Source organism: Triturus cristatus, chromosome 7 (assembly GCF_964204655.1).
Source record: "Triturus cristatus chromosome 7, aTriCri1.1, whole genome shotgun sequence".
In the NCBI taxonomy this organism is placed as follows: domain Eukaryota; kingdom Metazoa; phylum Chordata; class Amphibia; order Caudata; family Salamandridae; genus Triturus; species Triturus cristatus.
Window position 1 is genome coordinate 935,482,643 of NC_140590.1, and position 20,530 is coordinate 935,503,172.

At 44.5% G+C, this 20,530-nt stretch overlaps 1 protein-coding gene across 13 annotated transcripts in view; it reads right to left on the bottom strand.

The window, feature by feature from the left end:
• Nucleotides 1-1,953: 1,953 nt before the first annotated feature.
• STING1 (stimulator of interferon response cGAMP interactor 1) overlaps nucleotides 1,954-20,530 on the bottom strand; it is a 216,052-nt gene continuing 197,475 nt past the window's right edge. For 6 of the 13 annotated variants that reach the window (XM_085617914.1, XM_085617910.1, XM_085617911.1 and 3 more), the window contains 2 exons: nucleotides 12,434-12,536; nucleotides 1,954-2,614 (listed from right to left, as the gene is read on the bottom strand). In XM_085617914.1, the coding sequence (XP_085474040.1) occupies nucleotides 12,436-12,536 (101 nt within the window). In that variant the 3' untranslated portion in view covers nucleotides 1,954-2,614; nucleotides 12,434-12,435. Of the gene's footprint in view, nucleotides 2,615-10,077; nucleotides 12,537-20,530 lie in introns of those variants that run through there. The other 7 variants (XM_085617921.1, XM_085617919.1, XM_085617917.1 and 4 more) reach the window with 3 other exon arrangements.

Here is a 20,530-nt window from a genome sequence, read left to right on the forward strand (position 1 = left end):
ATGGCTCCTAGGATCTGGACTGCTTTGCCCACAGAAACTAGACTTGAATCCCTCCATTGCCACCTTCAAAAAAGAAGTGAAAGCGATTCTCATGGCTAAATTCACGTGAATTACTTACTTATTTCTGTATTCTAATTATTAGTCTGTATTATTGAGCACCGTATTGTAATTACTAGTTGTACTTTTGAGCAACTTATATCTAAATCACCTCTAATTGTATGTTCTTATGCTTATACTTGTTTCTAATATATGACATGTAAAGCGCTCTGATACCCGCAAAGGTCTTGTTCGCGCTATATAAAACCTTCAAAATAAATAAATAAATAAGAATGCAAGGAAACATGGGAGGCTGGAATGAAAAGAGACACTTTATCTGCTATTTGTTACCTGCTCTCAGGCCTTCTGCTCTGCGCTGCTCCATGCTGGTTTTTCTCCCGTGAGCCATGGGAGAGGCTAGGCAACGCGACGGGCTTTTGGAACGGTGGACTGTTAGGCTGCTGGGCTCCAGGAGAGTCGATGTGTTGAACGCAGGCGGAGAAAGCGGAGAAAGTGGGACGGAGACTTGTTTTTTTGGATTCCTTTTGGTCTCATTTGAACATTTTGTGAGATTGAGGTCTGCTTGTATGATTTTGCTGGCTGACCGGATTCCACTCCAGGTTTTGCTTCCAGCCACTGACTTTTTTTGGCGTTCTTATCGACTGCCTCGTAAGCTGAACTATAATCTGTCTATTGGTCTTCTTTGCTGTAAAGTGAGGATTATGGGTCCACCAAAAATCAAACCCCGCAAAGGGAGAGCGCGCTGGCGCTTGGGCGACAGCAGTATTGGCAAGTACAGGGGCTGCTGAGAGTGCTAACGAAGGAGGAGAGGAAAAAGGAGAAAAAGCTGACCCTGCGCAATCTGCCTCACAGGTAGGTCGTTCCATCTTAGAAGTATTACAATCCCAGGGCTGCAGCTACCTATCCTCCAGAGTCGGATATGGTGAGTGCACTAATTGAGGTAGTGTCACCACCTGTGAGTGAAAAGATACAGAAGGATACAAGGGTATCTAAATCTATGGAAGGAACAGTACCAACGGCCTCAGGGAAGATCTTGACAACGCCTGCAGCACAATTGCCTATTTCAAAGTTAGAGGCCCTCTGTGTTGCTCAATTGCTACAATTTATTCAGACTTCACAGTCTCTGCATAATCAATCAAGGTCGACACTTTGTTGCAATAGTGGCCATGGTGTAGATTCTGAGAATCAAGAGGAAATGTTTGAGGGCATGGACTGTGGTGCCGTCAATGCTAGCAAGGATAATAAGATACCAGTTTCTGAAACTTTGAGATAAAGCCCTAGTTGTTCATATGCTGGAGGGGCGGATATTCTAGAAATTAATTCTGGAACTCAGAAAGAACTGCAAGATGTAATTAGTCAGATATGTTACTAACTCAAGCAAATCTAGAAGATGCGACCGACCAGACTGACGGCTCTAGCCAGCTAGCTGAACAAACCTCGCTCCAAGAAATTCTTAAAATTCTACACACACAGAGGGCAGAAGCTCAGGCGTACTACGCTCAGGCTAGAGCTGATAGCTCCACCATTAGACTTACTCTGTCAGAGGTGAAAAACCAGATAGCTTCTATCAATTCTGATATCGCAGAGTTTCAGCAGAGGGTAGCTGGTACTGGTACAGATCGGAGCTTCCGAATCCCCTCTACTTCCACGGACGGAGTGATTTCACAGTCATACACGCACACACACATCACACGCTGGTGGGGCCCATTTCACCAACAGTCATCCTACCACTCTATCCGTGCCATGTATAAGGGAAGACACTTTCAGTACCTAACCAATCTGCATATACCCTGAGGTCAATGGCATCAACTAGTTGCTATAGATCTGGTGAAACATTTTAGAACACGCAAATAAATTCAATAATCATGACAATAAAATAACCACCCGACACAGTGATTCAAACAGAATTTGTTTATCTAAAATTGTAAGAAAAGCCAATTAAATGCAAATTCATTTCTCTCATATTTACCTATTCTGGCTAAAAGTCAGATCCTAAGTCAGAACCGGTCCTCAGCAAAATAATCAAAGTTTCTAGTCGTCATGTAGAGTCACCGTCCTCTCCGTCAGCATCGGGACCTCGGATCATCAGTTCGGGAAGAAGTGGCGCTAGACCTCTCTAGTCTACAAATATTTATACTAAATTTACATTCCAAAATGTTGCAATCATATCTCACAAAACAGTCGAATGGCGGAAATCATGTCGTCTTGGTACACAGAGATACAGTGCTAGTTTTTCTCACACATTGATCATCTCAAATAATGAATAGAAATAAGGAGTCCATAACTAATTCGTTACTTCTACGGATGTCTCTTTAGGGTAAATTGTATCCCATTCGTGGGACCACTATAAGTTCAACAAATCGGTATTCGGATTTGGTAACAGTCTTCACGTTCAGGGGCATTTGGCATCTCTCCCGGATTTGTCGTCATGATCATGGCTTTTCAGTTCACCAGGAGGGCAAGGTCGCAGTCAGCGCGAAGCCTTCTTGCAAATTTTCCATCTACTCGAATGCAGGCTGCGGATGGTAGCCATTTTCTAGTAGGCCACATTGGTCAACTTAAGTAAAATGAAACACAAAATAAAATTACTGCACGAAAATTATTATACAGTGTTATTCCCCTGCTAATACCCTTATGTGTATGTATTTATCTAGCCATTTGCAACATCAAAAGCCATTAATGCATATTAATTATAAGCGCAAAACACAATAACATCACATAAGCAACATCTATTCTGTCAATTTGCTCACCAACTTAGTTCACTTATTATTTTAGCCATGCAATAGCATTCCCACGTGTAATTCTTCTGTTAATAAGGTTGATTAGACCAGACTTGACAAATCTTTAGTAGTTAATAATTCATCAGTAGTACTTTTAATTATAACATACGAAAATGAAACAGGTATACGCTTTTAAAGTAAAAACCCTGCTCCATCAGTACCGAAGATCACATGATCCAAACACTGAAACGTACGGACACACATGAAACCCAAATAAGATCTATGCAGATGAAGGTTAAATATCTGGGAAATCGACAACGATGTGATAATTTGCAAGTGTTTGGGGTACCAGAGGTAACGGAAGGGGCGGACTGCCGGACATATGTTGTCAATCTGTTTCACAAGGCTTTCCCAGATCTGGCAGTCTGGGATTGGGATAGCCAAATCCAATGGGCACATAGACTACCATTGACTACAACCAAGCTCCCTGGCCGTTTTCCTAGACTAATTTTAATCTGTCTAGGAAATCTTTTACTACGGCAAGCGATCTCCATTAAAGCCAGGCCTACCACTCCAGTACGCACGGAGTCTCTCGATGTTTGTCAGGTCTGATTTCTGTAAGGACACTATGGATCGCCGTTGGAGACTTCGGCAGCTTATTGATCCTCTGAAGGCAGCTGGGGCGCAGGTCTATCTTCAGGACCTGGGCGACTAAAAATAATAAAAGATGGCTACACTAAGCTGGCATTTTCAGAGCAGGAGGCTCAGGAAGTCCTGAAGTCTTGGCGACAGGCACCTGGGAAATAACATTATTGTCCTTGTATCTATTTCCTCTTTTCTTTCTGGCATAGGCTATTGGAGACGGCGATATATGTTTTGCATATTTTTGTTATTCCATTAGCCTACATTCCTTGGGGGAAAAACATTCCTTTGTTTTTTCCTCCTTTTTTTTCTTTCTATGGGACACTCTGCAGTTGAACTTCCGACAATGCTGTCTTGTAGACAGTAATGAGGGGCAGATTCCTCTCTTTAGACACGGGGTGGGTGAGAAGGGGGGGTGGTTGGGGAGAGGGTTGTTGATTACAGCGTAAAAGCAAGGGATTCAAACAGGAATTTTTTGTCTTTAAGGGGAGTGGTTTTTGGAAGGGTTTTAAGGAAACTTGTACAAAATGAATCTGTTGCTATAAAATGGCAGTGATCATATTCTTATGTTGGAACGTTTCTGGGTTGAATGCTGTTCGCAAACGTCAACTTGTTCGTGAAGAGCTAAAAATGTACCGCCCTCATTTTGTTTTGATAACGGAAACTCATATAGCATTCAAGAATCAGACATTACTTAATCAATTAGGGTATAATTGTGGAGAAGTGTAGCTCACTGGTTAGAGGAGGCATACCCTGAAGCAGAGATCAGACCCGGGACCTGGGTTCGATTCCCGACGCGGCAGGGTCCAGAGCCCAATCGTCCACGGACTCGATAATTCTCGCTTCGGTGCCCACTCTAAGCATGAGTTCACACTATGCAGCTCTGGGCAACAAGCCTGCTTAATCTCCACAACGGCCCCCCGCGGCGGGATGCCTGGCTTTCACCTTGGGGATGCCCAGTATGGGTTATCTTACAGGGAAAAACCAGGACGGGTTCCCAATGCAAGCGCCAAGATGCCCGTAGGGTGATAGCTGCGCTCTATAAGTACATCAATCAATCAATCATAATACTGTTGTTTGCTCATCCCAAACTGTGTTAATAAGGGGGGGTGGCTATACTTGCCAGTACATTTTTGCAGTATAAATTTGATCGGGTTATGGCCGATGCGAGGGGAAGGTGGGCTATTGCCCAATTAGTGGTTTATGGAACCAAATACGTCTTAGCAGTAATTTACGGGCCTAATATAGACGACCCTGCGGTTTTTAACACGCTTATGCTTAACTTACTTGAATTCCAGGGAATACTAATAGTTATGGGAGATTTCAATTGTATTATGAATCAAACGTTAGATACGTCTTGATATTCTGCTGCAAGGATGTTGAAAGTGCGGAATGCAATATTGGAACTTGCAAGGCTGCATGATACACATGATGCTTGGACAGTCTTCTATTGAGACTCCTCGGGTTTTGCATTTTATTCTTGTCCACATAGGAAATACTCAAGGTTGGATATGGCATGAGTTAGCAATGTAGTTTTGAATACAGCAAAGATGAAGATCTGTCCTAAAATCACTTCAGCTTATAATCCAATTTTATTAACAACCCAACCAACAGTGGTTGCTAAAATAGGTCGACCCTTTCCTTTTCCACGTTACTTACTATCGGATGATGAGTACATCCTACATGTGGGGAAACTCTTGGTAGAATTTCTGAGTTTTAATCTTGGCACAGCCTCTTCTTATATGATCTGGGACTCTATGAAGGCCTTTATTAGAGGTATTACTCAGCAATTTATATTATCTAAGAATAAAGCTAAGGAGGCTGTAGTTAAGGCGGCACTGGGAACTTTAACTGGCCTGGAGCTTTCTCATGCTCAATCCATTAGAAGACAGGAGGAGGATCAATTTTCAATTTATTTTAAATCAGTAGAAGCAAGGGAGAAAGCATTAGGGATTATTAAGGAAAGGGCGGCCGATATCTTTGACAAATTTCGTTCTGAAAAGTATGAATACAGCTTACAAGTTGGGAGAGTACTAGCTTATAAAATTGCTGATAAAAAATCTAAAAGCAGGATTGCTCAGATCAAAGGGGCGGACAATGGGACTCACACTGGAGCTAGGGTGATCTTGAAGAAATTTGCTCTTTTTTATGAAGATCTATATGCACCTTCAAACTTGGTCGACATAGGGGAGGTTTCTCGATATTTTGATAAAGCTCAAATATCATCGTTAGCAGCCCAGGAGGCCGTCCAATTAGAACGAGAGATATCGGTAGAGGATATATGGTCTTCCTTGGCATCTCTCCCTATGAGCAAGGTTACGGGGGAAGATCAGATCCCGATTGAATTTTATAAAGTGTTTAAAAACATTCTAACCCCATTGTTTGCAAGAGTTATTAAGGAAATAGGAGAAACAGGTATGGTTCCTCCTTCTTGGGATAATACAAATATGGTATTTTTTTTCAAGAAAAATAAGCCACATGCATCCTGTGGTTTGTATCGCCCGATTTCACTTATTAATACTGATGCCAAATGGTTTTCGAAGATTCTGGCTAGTCGTCTCTCTCCCTTTATGGAAAAATTGGTTTTAGAGCAGCAGCATGGTTTTATTAGGGGAAGAGACATGACTACTCATATTAACACAGCCATTATGGCATTTGATTTTGCTGAGCAAACTAATGTTAAATTAGGAATGATACTTTTGGATGCAGAAAAAGCGTTCAATCTGGTGGCTTGGGCCTATTTATGGCCTACCCTTTCAGCAATGGGAATTCCTGATAGTTTTTTGATTTGGGTAAGAGCGCTTTATCGCTCACCCCAGGCTAAACTAAGCTATGAGGGTTTACAGTCTAGGGTCTTTCGTATAAATAGGGGTACAAGACAGGGGTGCCCTTTATCCCCCCTGCTGTTTGCTTTGTATCTTAAACCTCTTATTCGAACATTTATGATGAATGAGGGTATTTGGCCATTATACTGTGGACCTAATGAGTTAAAACGTAATGCCTATGCGGACGATATCGCAGTTTTTTCGATATATCCAGCTCGGTCGGTCGAATTAATCAATCAAGAGGCTAATAGCTTTGGCATCTTCTCTGGGTACAAATTGAATATTGATAAAACTCAGATTATGTTGAACTATACACCAGAATCCCTATAACAGGACACTGCCCAGAAACTACATATCTTGATGTTCAGGTTTCTCCTCAGATCCAAAGTATTATCAAATTAAAATATGAAGAGCTATTAATGGATACTGCTAGGAATCCTAAGATTTGGCACAAGCTTCCTATTAGTATCATTGGACGATATAATATCATCAAAATGACAATCCTCCCTAGGTTTCTTTATTTATTTAGGTCCATTCCTCTGAAACTTCCGGATTTGTTTCTCAAGAAATTAGATGGTATAGTAGGCAGTTTTATTTGGGGGTACAGGCGGACACGCCGGGCTTTTAAGTTTCTAAAATATCCATTCAATCAAGGCGGTTTAGCACTGCCTGACTTTAAATTATATTATTGGGCTTCGTTTACGAGTGGACTCCGTAGTCTCTTTTCCAATAAAGACCAAGATTTTAGCCATAGGCTTTTGCTAAATCATGACTCTTTATCGAATACAGGACCCCAATTACTTTAAGAGGGTACGGTTTAAGACCCTGAGGGGCATAGCTATGGTTTGGCGAGACATATCTACCATGGATTCTGTGCCGACTTATTTTACTAAGTTCCCGCTTTGGGATAATCCACTTCTTCCAGATATATTTCGGGATAACATAGCTAAACAGTGGTCCAGTCTTGGGATAGATAAATTGGAAGATTTGTATGATTTGAAGGGTTTTCGTACTATTCAAGATTTGAAAGTTTTTTTCTCTATACCGCGCCAGCATTACTTTAAGTATCTCCAACTTAGGTATTACTTTCTGAGATCACAAGTATTTAGGGAGGTGGAACCCCACCTATTACTGACCTTTTTACATGAACCCTGTCAGGGAAAATTAATCGGTACCACGAATCAAATATTCAGTCAGGAGAGATCGGATCCTATGGACCTCTTAGCCGAGAAATGGAGTGCAATGCTTGTGGAGGAAATATCTGGCACAACCCTAGAGACTGCTCTAACTACAGCTAAAGAGGCAGTATGGTCTATCAATTTAAGGGTTCAACAATATAAAACTATAACTATGTTGTATTATACACCTGATAAGGTAGCTATATGGGGACAAACAACTATTCAGGATTTAAGCAATAGGACGAGTTGTCCTAAATGTGGGGAATATGGAGCTATGGAATATGGTAATGTAATGGAGTGGGTGGGTATTTTTACGGAAATTTTCTAGCGTGAAAAAGCTTTGGCTAGGGTCAGAGGCCTTAAGACACTACGGAAATGTAATGCTATTTGGCATGGTATGATTCAGGATTAATGTGCTCATTTTTTTATGCCGTGTTTTTAACTGCCTATTACATAGCCAATTTTCTCTTAGGTGTTTGATGCTGTTTTTTCTTTTCTTTGCATGACCACTATCCCCCTAGAAAAATGAAATGCAAATGAAAGAGTATGTAACAGGTCATATATGTTTTTTTTGTCTGTATATCTTGAGTTTGAATCTTTTGCAAAATAAAAATAATTTTAAAAAAAGCAATTGGTATTTCACACTCAGCATGAACTGTCACTCAAATAATGACTTCAAATATTTCATAGAAATGTAATAGGGTAGGTAACTACTTAATTACATCCAATAAAACCATATCATTGTTGGACCTGGCACTCTCTGCAGGGTCACCCCCTCTTGTTTTCTGAACCCATTTTGGACTCTGTACACTTTACCACTGCTAACCAGTGCTAAAGTGCTTGTGCTCTCTTCTTTAAACATGGTAAAATTGGCTTACACCCAATTGCCCCATGTAATTCATTTATAAGTCCCAGTAATGTGGTACTACATGTACCCAGGGCTTGTAAATTAAATACTACTAGTGGGCCTGCTGCACGTATTGTGCCACCCACTTAAGTAACCTTTATAACATGGCTCAGGCCTGCCATTGCAGCCTGTTAAACCAACATTTTCAGCCGGCAAAATAACCAGGTCTAAACCTTCCTAATACATATATTTCACACCATAGGGTAGGCTCTAAACAGCCCATAGGGCAGGTTGCGTTCTACTTTTAAGTTTTAGATGTACTGGTAGTGAAAAACTCTCAAATTCGTCTTTCACCATTGCACGCCCTACCTCACCCATAGAATAACATTGGGTTACCTTATTACATTTAATACATGATAATTTCAGTGTGGATGTAGGTACTAATATCATGTTTGGTGTCTGAGGAATTTTAATTTAAAACCCTCTTTAATGCTGAAGTTGGAGCCGTCACCTATCACACTGTCACCTATCAAACCTTGGTTCACACACAAAAAACTTCACACTAACCGCAGGCAGACTGGGAAATTCCAACCACCTCTATTGGGGGAAAACACTAAAAACGTGTTTCACATCAAAGCTAGCACCAGGTATAAAATGAGGACTCCCAACCCCCCTCTTCAGATGACGTCTGGACCTGTGGAAGCCTCCGAAGAAGTACTGCTCTACTGTTTTGCTGCTGGAAGGACTGTTCTGCTGCCCTGCTGCAAGAAGCACCCCCAGCTGACTGAGGAAGGAAGACTGGACATACTTCTTAAACCCAGAACCAACAGAGTGACTCCAAGGACTAGCTGACTGGCCTCCTATTCTGAACTACAGGGACATAACAAGCTCCAGAGACTTGCCCGGCATCTGCCCACCTGCCCAGACTCAACTGGACCTGCCTTTGTCTTGCTGCTGGCCTCTGCTGGAGTGGGTCCTGATCCCCAAGAGGTGCCCCTAGGTCCTAGACCCTTGGCTGGCACCAGAGTGTACTCCTACTGGCCCAACTAGGGGATTCCACAGAACTGACACAGCGCCACGTAACTCTACGCAGAGCAGTGCAAGACCATAGATCGCAGTACATTGCAGTTCCTCACCCGAACCGATGCAGCACAATGCAACTTGAAGCAGGACCTCGCATGGCAGCCCTCTCAGCTCCTCATCGGAACCGACACAGCCTGACGCAAGCCAATGCAGGACCTTGCATCACACGCCTGTATCAAGGATATAAGTTACAATTCTCAGTGGGACAAACTTGGTTCTTTATGTCTGGCCCACATTCCATCTCGATCAGCCTGAACTTGTGACTTTGTACCGGTCCACCATGACCAGGTAACCACAGTTGGTGCTTTGTGCTTTTAGACACTGTACTTACCTTAAGGCTTTGAAATTGCATTGCTCCGGTTGTACTGGTTGGAATTTTGTTGTCAAATAATTTATTAAATATTATTCTATTTTTCTAAATTGGTGTGGGATTTTTCTTGTGTTATGTTTTCACTTTATTACTGTTTAAGTGCTGTATGAATACTTTACACATTGCCTCTAAGTTAAGCCTAAGTGCTTTTGTCCCAAGGTGCTAGAGGGTTAGCACAGGTTAATTTAGTGACTGTGGTTCACCCTGAAAAGGATTGTGGCTGGTGCTTGAGAAGGAATCACACCCCTCCTCAACCAACAACCCTATTTCTCACAGTAATCATGAAATCATATTTTACATAATGCCAGGCCGTGAACCGCCCTCAGTTACAGAAAGTAAAAACCATTAGTCACAGTAATTTCTAAACAAAACATTTAATTATTGTAAGTCATTGTTCACAGAAGGTAACATATAACAATAAGTGACTTCTACATAATCTTATTAAAAAGTAGCCCACATATAGCGAGTTTAATAACTTAAGTACTGCAACTGAGTGTTCTGTTAGATCTTCTTTAAAAACATATACCAATTGCTTTATGCATTGTTGGGAAACCCAATTTAAGAACAATAGGGTGTGAAATGCAGCAACATTGTCACCTCATTGTAACATTAGTTTGTCATTTTCTAAAAATACACACATTTTGCTCTCAAATGCCAACTCTTCTAAATTATGATAAATGAAAAGACACAAAATCAAAAGTGGTTGTTACAGGGGATGGGACGACACAGGCATACCAATTCTGGATGATAACTGGAGCGAAGTAGGAATCAAAATATACGAGCAACAAAAGTTTGAGACACAGTATTCCCTGTTAATTAAATACTTGCAACTAAAATGCACCTTTAGCTCTATGTCCCTAAAAAGGTCACCATCCCAGGAGAATCACCACTGGAAGGCAGGCTACTGGAATCATGACTACTGGAAAGGGCTATACACTGACACACAATAAAATGAAGGATTTGGGTGGGTTGTGAACTTGATGAGAAAGAGATGAGGATGTTACTGGACAGTACTGCTACACCAGTAAGGTCAGGATTCTGCCTTGCGCATTTGAAGGCGCTACTTGGGATTTACCTTACCAAAGTTTGGCGTGAACATTTTGGGGGAATCTGAAGTGACATCTGCCTAAGGGACTATGGAGAAATGGACATATATCATGGGAAGGCCCACGTAAAGAAGTCCATTGGGTACATTTAGGAAAGAGAATTGAGTAGGTCATGGGTGTAACGTTGTGGTTAGATGCACATGCAAAACGGGTGGGGCGAACAAGAAGGGGCACATTTAATAAAAGTTCATGCAACACAGGGAATCAAGTAAAAGCTGCTGTGCATGAACGCGAGAGAGTTGAAAAGAGCCATATCTACTGAGATATGGTGCTGTTCAGCTCCCTATCACACTTGTGGCTGTCCATCACCAGCATATGCACTCTTGCACCACGGGCAAAGGTGCCTGCATTACAGGCAGGATTGTTTTTGTGAAGGAAGGGATACCACCCTGCACAAAAACAATCTTGTAAGGAAATTTCCTCTTTCTATGCGTGAAGGCAAAATGCATCACACATAGAAAGAGGAAGTAACGAGGATAAAGATTCTTCTCCTCATTTCGCCTCACTGTATAATATTTTGATGTATTCCCAGTTTTAACAGCTTTATTAAATCTGGAAATGCACCAAAATCCTTGGGTGGATTAGTGGCAATGCCCATGCTCTGCCCATGGAACGCCTCCCAGATACAGTGTAATGCAACGCAACTGAAAGGGGCTGTGTTACATTACCTTCTCTTTACAAAGCCACACAAGGTGACGTAAGGTGGCCGTTACGTGGCTGTACTGGAAAAGGCAACATTTTAGTAAATCTGGCCAAAGTGTCCAGAAGATACCAGAAGCTTTTTGTAAACTTGGGGATGGGGGTAGCGCAACAAACAGCACAGAAATGGAGGAGCCCCAAACCACCAATGGTTGGGAATGGAGTCATAGTATGAATTGATGCATGGAAGTGGAAAGGGTGCTATATAATGGCAGGGGGTGCCCCAAAAAGTTTGAAAAGATATGGGAGGATATGGCAAATTCCATCAATGGAATTTTATAGGGTCGATTGACATGTGAAACACAGGCAAAATTTTAATTATGCATCGGTTGATGATGTTGTTAGATTCTCTATGTCCACACTGTAGACACGACTATGGACTCTCTAATGTTTGATTGTAATTTGTGTACATCTTGCAATATCACCACACCTGATTCTTTGCTGACGGAATGTACTACATAGTGCTTGGGCACAAGACATTTTGCAAGGCTCCATTTACACATTTGCTGTGTTTTATAGTGTCTTGTATTAATTAATCTGTTTATTCAGAGCAAAGGTTCATAAAAACTGTTTTAAAAATGGTTTTAACAGAAATTATGCTTGGCTTCTTGAAAGATATTAATGTAAACATTAACATACGAAACTTCACAATTAGAGGAACCTCCTCTCACACACATACTAGTTCCAATATATACTAGTTTACGTGAATGCTGGATTTGCAATGTGTAAAAGCGTGAAATGTTTTTAGTTTGAACTAAATTATTGCTAAACGTCCATAAATAATAGAAATAACAAACCATGTAACTCTTTTCAGATTAGCCGGAAACACAAACTACAAAACCCAGTCAGATATGTTTCAATAATTTCCTGCAAACGTAGTTCTAATGGTTCAGTTTTCATAATTACTTTCACAATGAATACTCCTCCTCTTCTTGTTGCTTCAGATGTTTTAAAATCACATTTGACAGAAAGTGTGAATTGTTTTCTTCTGTGATATTTACTTGGCAATCTGAAAAAAATAAAAAGTTGAATCACGCTCCTTTTATTGGTAAATACACCATGTTTAGAAAACTTAAAACATTGTTTGCATAAAAAGATTATTTTTGAACTTTGTGCCAACAGAGATGTGTTGCATATCATGAATGCACAGCAAAGGAAATTGATTCTTTTAAAGCAATTGTGGAAGGGGCCATCATTATTGTAGAGCCACGATTAATGTAAGGGTGACGGTTTGCAAAGCCAAACAAGCATTACCAAATGCAACACGTCTGGCTTGCATTCTTAATATATGTTTTTAATACCCAAACTAAGCCAAAGGGTGGTGTTATTAGACCATGCATAATAAATTGTAGGCACTCCTTTATGTCTTGAGAAATCCATAATAATATGTTAATATTATTAATAATACTATAATATAGCTATTACTATAACATCACTTTAACCTTTGTTCTTTCAGTGACTTTCTTAGCTTTATGTCAATGTAAGTTAAGGACTTAGAACCTAATCTAACTATAACGTCACGTTTGTTTTTTTCAGAGAATTTCTGTGGCTTTTTGATCATACTTTACATTGGACCAAAAGCCAAACTTCGCACGCAGCCAATCTGCAAGGCCCTACGGCCACCTACAGCAGGTGTTGGTCGCAGGGCCCGGCCAAACATCAGGTCCTGCACTCACCCAACATGCTGCCAGTTCCACTGCGTGCAGCCTTTTGTCAGGTCCTGCCCCCAACACCCCATGTGCTGCCAATATCAGTTGAGCACACCATTTGGCCGTGTGTAGCCGGGTTGGCCGTAAGGCTGCGCTCAGGCCCAAGAAAGTACCCTGGAACCATACAGCATGCCAGTGCCATGTATAGTCGACAAATGGCATTAGCAGCTACTAGCAACTAGAAAAGGTGGTTAACTCAGGAATGGTTCCTCAAGGTTAGAGGGCGATGGTGGCTGGGAGCTGCTGTCTAGAGGAGCAGAATTGAATATGCTACTTACCAGTATGCATCTGTTCTTGGCATGTAGGGCTGCTGACATTCATATCTGTGCATAGATCGCCGCCTAGTGTTGGGTCCGGATGTTTGCACGTTGTTGTCCTGGAAGAGTCTTCGAAGTATCCTTGGATAGGTGACTCCTCCCCTGGACTACAGTGCGCATGGGCATCCTCTCCATCCTCAGATTGTTTTTCGCCATTGTGGCAGTGATGGAGTAGATACAGAAAGTGATGACCATGCTTACAGTAATTCTGAGAGCTGCAGCTGCTACAGGCGCCGGGGAGGAGGGAGGGTGATATGAATGTCAGCAGCCCTACATGCCAAGAACAGATGCATACTGGTAAGTAGCATATTCAGTTCGAGGCATGTGGGCTGCTGAATTCATATCTGTGCATAGAATGTATAGCAGTGCCCTCTATTAGCGGCGGCCACCAGTGCCAGCTGCAGCGGTCTGAAAAAGGGTTTTGAGAACAGCCTGTCCTACAGCTGCCTGCTGTTTTGATTGCACATCTACACAATAGTGTTTGGTAAATGTGTGTGTAGTGGACCAGGTGGCTGCTCTACATATATCATGCAGGGGAATATTTCCTAGAAAAGCCATGGAGGCCCCTAACTTACGTGTTGAGTGGGCTCGTGGGGGAATAGTTAATGTGCGTTTTGCCTTGTGATAACAAATTTGGATACACTTAACTATCCATCTGGCTATCCCTGCTTTGGAGATGGCGTTACCTTTGTGGTGTGGGGCAAAGGCAACGAACAGTTGTTTTGTCTTCCTAAAGGGTTTGGTCCTGTCGATGTAATACATGAGGGCTCTTTTGACATCTAGTGTGTGGAGTGCCCTTTCCGCGACAGTTTGTGGGTTTTGGAAGAAAACGGGCAGTTCAATAGTTTGATTCATGTGGAACTGCGATATTACCTTGGGCATGAATTTGGGGTTGGTACGTAGTACGACCCTGTTGGCATGAACCTGAATAAATGGCTCTTGAACTGTTAGTGCCTGGAGTTCACTAACTCTTCTTAAAGAAGTGATCGCTACCAGGAAGGCTACTTTCCAGGTGAGGAATTGAATCTCGCATGAGTGGAGAGGTTCAAAGGGTGGACCCATCAGGCGTGTGAGGACCAGGTTGAGGTTCCACATTGGAGCTGGTGGGTGGCGTGGTGGAATGACTCGTTTGAGTCCTTCCAAGAATGCTTTGATGGCAGGCACTCTGAATAGAGAGAGGTGCTGCCTGGTTTGCAGATAGGCTGATATTGCGGTCAAATGGACACGTATAGAGGTGTACGCCAGATTGCATCGGTATAGGTGTAGGAGGTAACAAATGATGTTTTGGATGGATGCGTCCAGCGGGTTAATGTCATTATTACCGCAGTAAATAACAAACCTTTTCCATTTGGCTGCATAGCAAGCTCTTGTAGTGGGTCTTCTGGCCTCCTTGATGATGTCCATACAGTCAGGTGGCAGGTTGAGGTAGCCAAACTCTAGGACTTCAGGAGCCAGATCGCCAGGTTCAGCTGTTGCGGATCTGGGTGCTGAATCTCTCCATGGTTCTGCGTCAAATGCGCGGGTTTGATCCGCAGCCTTTGATGCGGCACCACGGAAAGTTCGAGGAAGGTGGTGTACCATGGCTGGCGTGCCCACGTAGGAGCAACTAGGACGAGTGTGAGGGAGTGTTGTCTGAGTTTGCGAGCCACCAGCGGTATCAACGGTGCTGGGGGAAAAGCGTACGCAAATCTGCCGGACCAGTTCATCCATATCGCATTGCCCTGGGACTGCGGATGTGGGAACCTGGCGGCAAAGCTTTGGCATTTTGCGTTTTCGCTTGTGGCGAACAGGTCTATCTCTGGATGACCCCACTGTTGGAAGTACGGCTGGAGTACTGATGGGTGTAACTCCCACTCGTGCATCTGGTGGCTGTGTCTGCTGAGCAGATCCGCCATTTGGTTGTCCTTGCCGGGGAGGTGTTCCGCCATGAGGAACATGTTCCTCTGAATGGCCCACTTCCACATGCTCTGAGCCAGATGAGACAACTGTGGAGAGTGCGTCCCTCCCTGCTTCTGTATGTAGTACATTGCGGTCATGTTGTCCGTCCGGATCAACACGACCTTGTTGCACAGATGTACTTTGAATGCCTTCATGGCTAGGAAGATTGCCATCAGTTCCAGAAGGTTGATGTGCATTTTCTTCTGTTGTGTCGTCCATAGTCCCTGCACTGTGTAGTGGAGTACATGAGCTCCCCATCCCTGGAGAGACGCGTCTGCTGTCAGTACTATTTGTGGAACAGGCTCTTGGAACGGTCGGCCCTTGCAAAGGTTTTGTGGATTCCACCAATGCAGAGAGTTGTATGCCCGACCGCTCACCAACACTAGGTCTTTCAATTGTCCTTGAGCCTGATTCCACTGACGTGCCAAGCACTCCTGAAGCGGGCGCATATGTAGTCTCGCGTGTGGGACTATGAAGATGCAGGAGGCCATCATGCCTATCAACTGCATGAACACTCGCGCAGGAAGGGAGTGTTGAGGTTTGAACTTTGAAATCAGCATTTGCATGATGTTGATTCTCACCAAATTGGGCTGAGCCGTGGCCGCCAGAGTGTCTATAGTCGCACCTAGGTACTGTTGTACGTGTGCGGGCTGTAGATGGGATTTTGGGTAATTTAGTGAGAACCCCAGACTGTGAAAGAGGTGAATGGTGCGGGACATGTGGCTGGCACATTGCTGGGCTGACTTTGCTTGAACGAGCCAGTCGTCCAGGTAAGGGTAGACGTGTATGTGCTGCCTCCGTAGATGTGCCGCCACAGTAGCTAGGCACTTTGTAAACACCCTTGGTGCCGTTGTCACGCCGAAGGGAAGGACTTTGAACTGGTAGTGCTGCCCTTGAACAGTGAACCTGAGGTATTTTTTGTGTGATGGGTGAATGGGTATGTGGAAATACGCATCCTTGAGGTCCAGTGTGGCTAGAAAGTCTCCCTGCTTGAGCAGCGGGAGGACTTGCTGTAGAGTGAGCATGTGAAAATGCTCGGAAAGAATGTATCTGTTTAGGGGTCTCAGGTCTAATATAGGTCTGAGTGATCCGTCCTTTTTCGGTATTAAAAAGTACAGGGAGTACACCCCCGTACCTTGCTCGTGGACGGGTACGACCTCTATTGCGCCTTTTAGAAGCATACTTTGCACCTCTTGCTGTAAGAGCGTTAAGTGCTCTGAGGACATAGGACGGTTTTTTGGAGGTATTGTGGGTGGAGTGGAGGTTAGTTCTAGACAGTAACCGTATTTGATAATATCTTTGACCCACCTGTCCGTGGTGATGGAGTTCCACGTGGACAGGAACCTTTGTAGCCTTCCCCCGACAGGTGTTATGTGGTCGGGAGGAAGGGAGAGGGCGTCACTGCTTGTTCTTGGGGGAGGACCTGGTGTTGCCGTAGCCGCGTCCTCTGCCCTTTGTACTGGAGCCACGATATCCACCCCGGGTGTTTTTATCGTAGGTGGTTTGGGTATTGCCTTTGTTGTATGTCTGCTGTGACCCCTGTCCTCTACCTGCTCCTCTATTTCCGGGGCGACGAAAGGAGCTGCTCCGAAAGGACTGAGTCTGGAGAGCTCCCATGGACTTTGCGGTGTCCGTGTCCTTTTTTATTTTCTCAAGGGCCGTGTCAACCTCCGGGCCGAATAAATAGTCGGGGTTGACAGGTTGGTTCAGTATATAATTTTGCACCTCAGGTTTGAACCCGGAGATTCGCAACCAGGCATGTCGTCGCAGCATGACGCTTGTGTTTATGGCCCTGGCCGCCGTGTCTGCGGCATCTAGTGCACACTTGATGGAAGCATTTGTGAGTAGCTGTCTCTCTCTGATAAGAATTTCTGCACCTTCTTTGAACTGGTCAGGGAGATGTTGGAGTAGTTGCTCCATTGTATCATAGTGCGCTCTATCGTAGCGAGCGAGGAGCGCTTGAGTGTTGGCTATGCGCCATATGTTGGCAGCCTGGGAGGCAACTCGCTTGCCAGAGGTCTCTAAAACCTTGGACTCTTTGTCCGGGGGAGGAGCGTCACCTGTTGATTGCGAGTGTGCCCTCTTGCGAGCATTCGCAACGACAATGGAGTCGAGAGGTAATTGGCCTCTGATGTAAGTAGGGTCCCCAGGTGCTGATCTGTACTTTTTGTCGATCCTGGGGTTTATCACCCGTGCCCTGGTGGGTTCCTTGAAGATGTCCTTGGCTGGTTTGAGGACTCCTTTGAGCATGGGCAGAGTCTTTACATGCCTTTCCGAGGAAGCGAAAGTGTCCATAAGGAAGTCGTCTTCCACGGTGTCAGAGTGAAGCTGCACGTCATGATTATTTGCAGCACGTTCAATAAGAGCGTTGAACGCTGCAGTGTCCTCTGTTGGAGATGTTTTCGCTCCGTAGAGTTGTGGGTCCTGTGCATCTAGAGGTGCACTGGGGTCTGCAGGGTCGCCCCAAGTTTGATCAGGGTCCTGTTGGTCATCAGGGTCCATGTCTCCGTGGTAAGGGACTTGGTCATCCATATAGTCTGCCAACGCGTCCGTGTCGGAGTGTGTGGGAGAGAATGATAGTGGGTCCTGGTAGGGCGAGTCGAAAGATTCGCAAAGCACAGGTTCGGAGTCCACAGGCAGCTTTCTCTTTAGTGGGATCCTTAAAGGGTCCAAGGGTGGCTCTGAAGTTATCCTCCGGTCATGGATAACCATCCTGCCGGTGTTGGCGTCGATGTAACGTGATGGAGACGTCTCAGCAGGTGTAACCGTGGTGTGGGTGACCCGTGTCCTGAGTTGGAATATTTTCGGGATCGTGGATGGCGGCAGACCAAAAGTTATGTTGGCTGGCGCCGAAGAGGCTGTTTGAGCTTTTAGTGGGCCGGAGCCCGATGTGTCCTGGAGGACCGCTTGGGGTTTGCTGCTTTGTGCTGCAACGGTTTGCGCGTGAAGCGCTTTCGAGGCCTTAGCGCCCACCAGGTTGGTAGAGGCGGCCGTGGACTTTTTCGGCGCCGGTGGGTCATCGGGTCGAGGGGCGGAAATGGCCGTCGACGTCTTTGATGCAGGAGGCTTCGGTGTTGCCGTGGCAGCGACGTGAGACGCAGCAGGTGGTATGACCTTTGGTTTAGGAGTCGATGGCGTCGGCGCCGAGAGCCGAGCAGGTTTGATGGCACCGAGGGCCTTTTTCCGAATGCCGACTCCGGCGTCGGCCGCTTCGAGTTCGGCACCGAAGTCTCGTTTGGTGCGCTCGGTGCCGATGCGTGTCGCTGGCGACGAAGGTGTGGAAGGCCTCGATCCGACTAGCGCCACTTTCGGTTTCGGTTTCATTTGTACCGGTGCAGCTTTCGGTTTCGGTTTGGTAGAAGGGAAACCAGCCGGTGTAGGTAATAATGGCTGCCGCTGAACGTCCGAGGCCGGGCCCGAGGGCGGGGCCGAAGAACCGCGGGATAGGTCTCGGGTAAGGCCCGAAGGCGATCCCTCGACCGGAGCCATAGACTGTGGCACTGGGCCCTCGTCAGTCTGAACGGGTAGGCCTTGCTCGTCATTGGAGCTACTCTCTTCGGCCCCTAAGGCCCCATCGTCGTCTCCTACCTCGGCGTTGTCTTCATCTCTGCGAAAGAGTGATTCGTCGACGTCGTCCGAACCGGAGTCATGTTCGGAACCGGGATTGGAGGGTAGGATTTCCAACTCTTCGACATCTTCGGCGTTGAAGATGTCTGCCGGGGCCGGTGCCGCGTGCTGCGCTTCGAGTCTCGCCGCTCGACGATTCTGTAGAGTCTTCTTGGAACGGAACCGGGCACAGGCCATGCATGTCGATTCGTCGTGGTCCGGCGACAAGCATTTGTTGCACACCGGGTGGACGTCGATATGGGGATATTTCGCATTGCATACCGGGCACCTCTTGAATGGTGTCCTCGACTCCATCGTCGGTGTCGTCGATGGTCAGGTAAAAAGCGAAAAGTTGTTTCCGAAGTTAGTAAGCTAACAGGTAGGGTCGAAACCGATCGAGTGAACAGTACCGACGCGAACTAAAGGCCTTTTGGCCTCTACTAACTTTTTCCTAACTGGAGTTAAGATAGCACATCCGAACCCAATGGCGGAAAAAAACAATCTGAGGATGGAGAGGATGCCCATGCGCACTGTAGTCCAGGGGAGGAGTCACCTATCCAAGGATACTTCGAAGACTCTTCCAGGACAACAACGTGCAAACATCCGGACCCAACACTAGGCGGCGATCTATGCACAGATATGAATTCAGCAGCCCACATGCCTCGAACATATTTTAACGTAATTCCCTGGAGGTAAGTTGAATTTAAACGAAATAAGTGTTGCACTAAACTAGGTTGAAAGTATGCAGAAAGTCTTATTAATATAGTGTAAGAATAGACTGAGTTTGCAAATTCTGAAATGTAATTTTTTTTTATATTAACTAACTTTATTTATTAAATACTGTAATGCAATGTCAATGATTTGAAGAATCTGAAGAAAAATCTAAATAAAACGTTATTTCGGTCGTAGACCATAAAAGTATAAATACAGTGAATTACACACCGAACAATTTTAAGCCATAAAAAATACACTAAAAACATATTATAAAATACCAATCGTGGCTATGTCTACAGTTCATAATAGAGTTCAACAAGCATAAATATACACCTGGCACCAAGGTGGCAAAAGCCACTGTCTATCCCCATTCAGACGGCATGCTGGCTGGTTATTTACACACTCAAAAAGGTTAAAATTTCTGAACAACATAGACCATAGCAGCAATATTAAATGAAAGGTGCAATATAGAGCTGTTCGAATAAAAAGGTTGGCAACCATATACAGCAATCTCAAACTTTCAGCAAGTGCCTTCTAATTGTCCACATATGACCCAGAAACTTAGCGACAGAGCAAACAATTGCCGAACTAGTGTCCGATCTTAAAATACGTAAAGCTTCGGCGCAGTGTCGGGTGCCCAGATGCTTGCAGATCGACCTCAGCCACTTCTTTCTTGGGCAGGAGTACTTGGGACAAACAAAAAAGACATGGGCAATGGA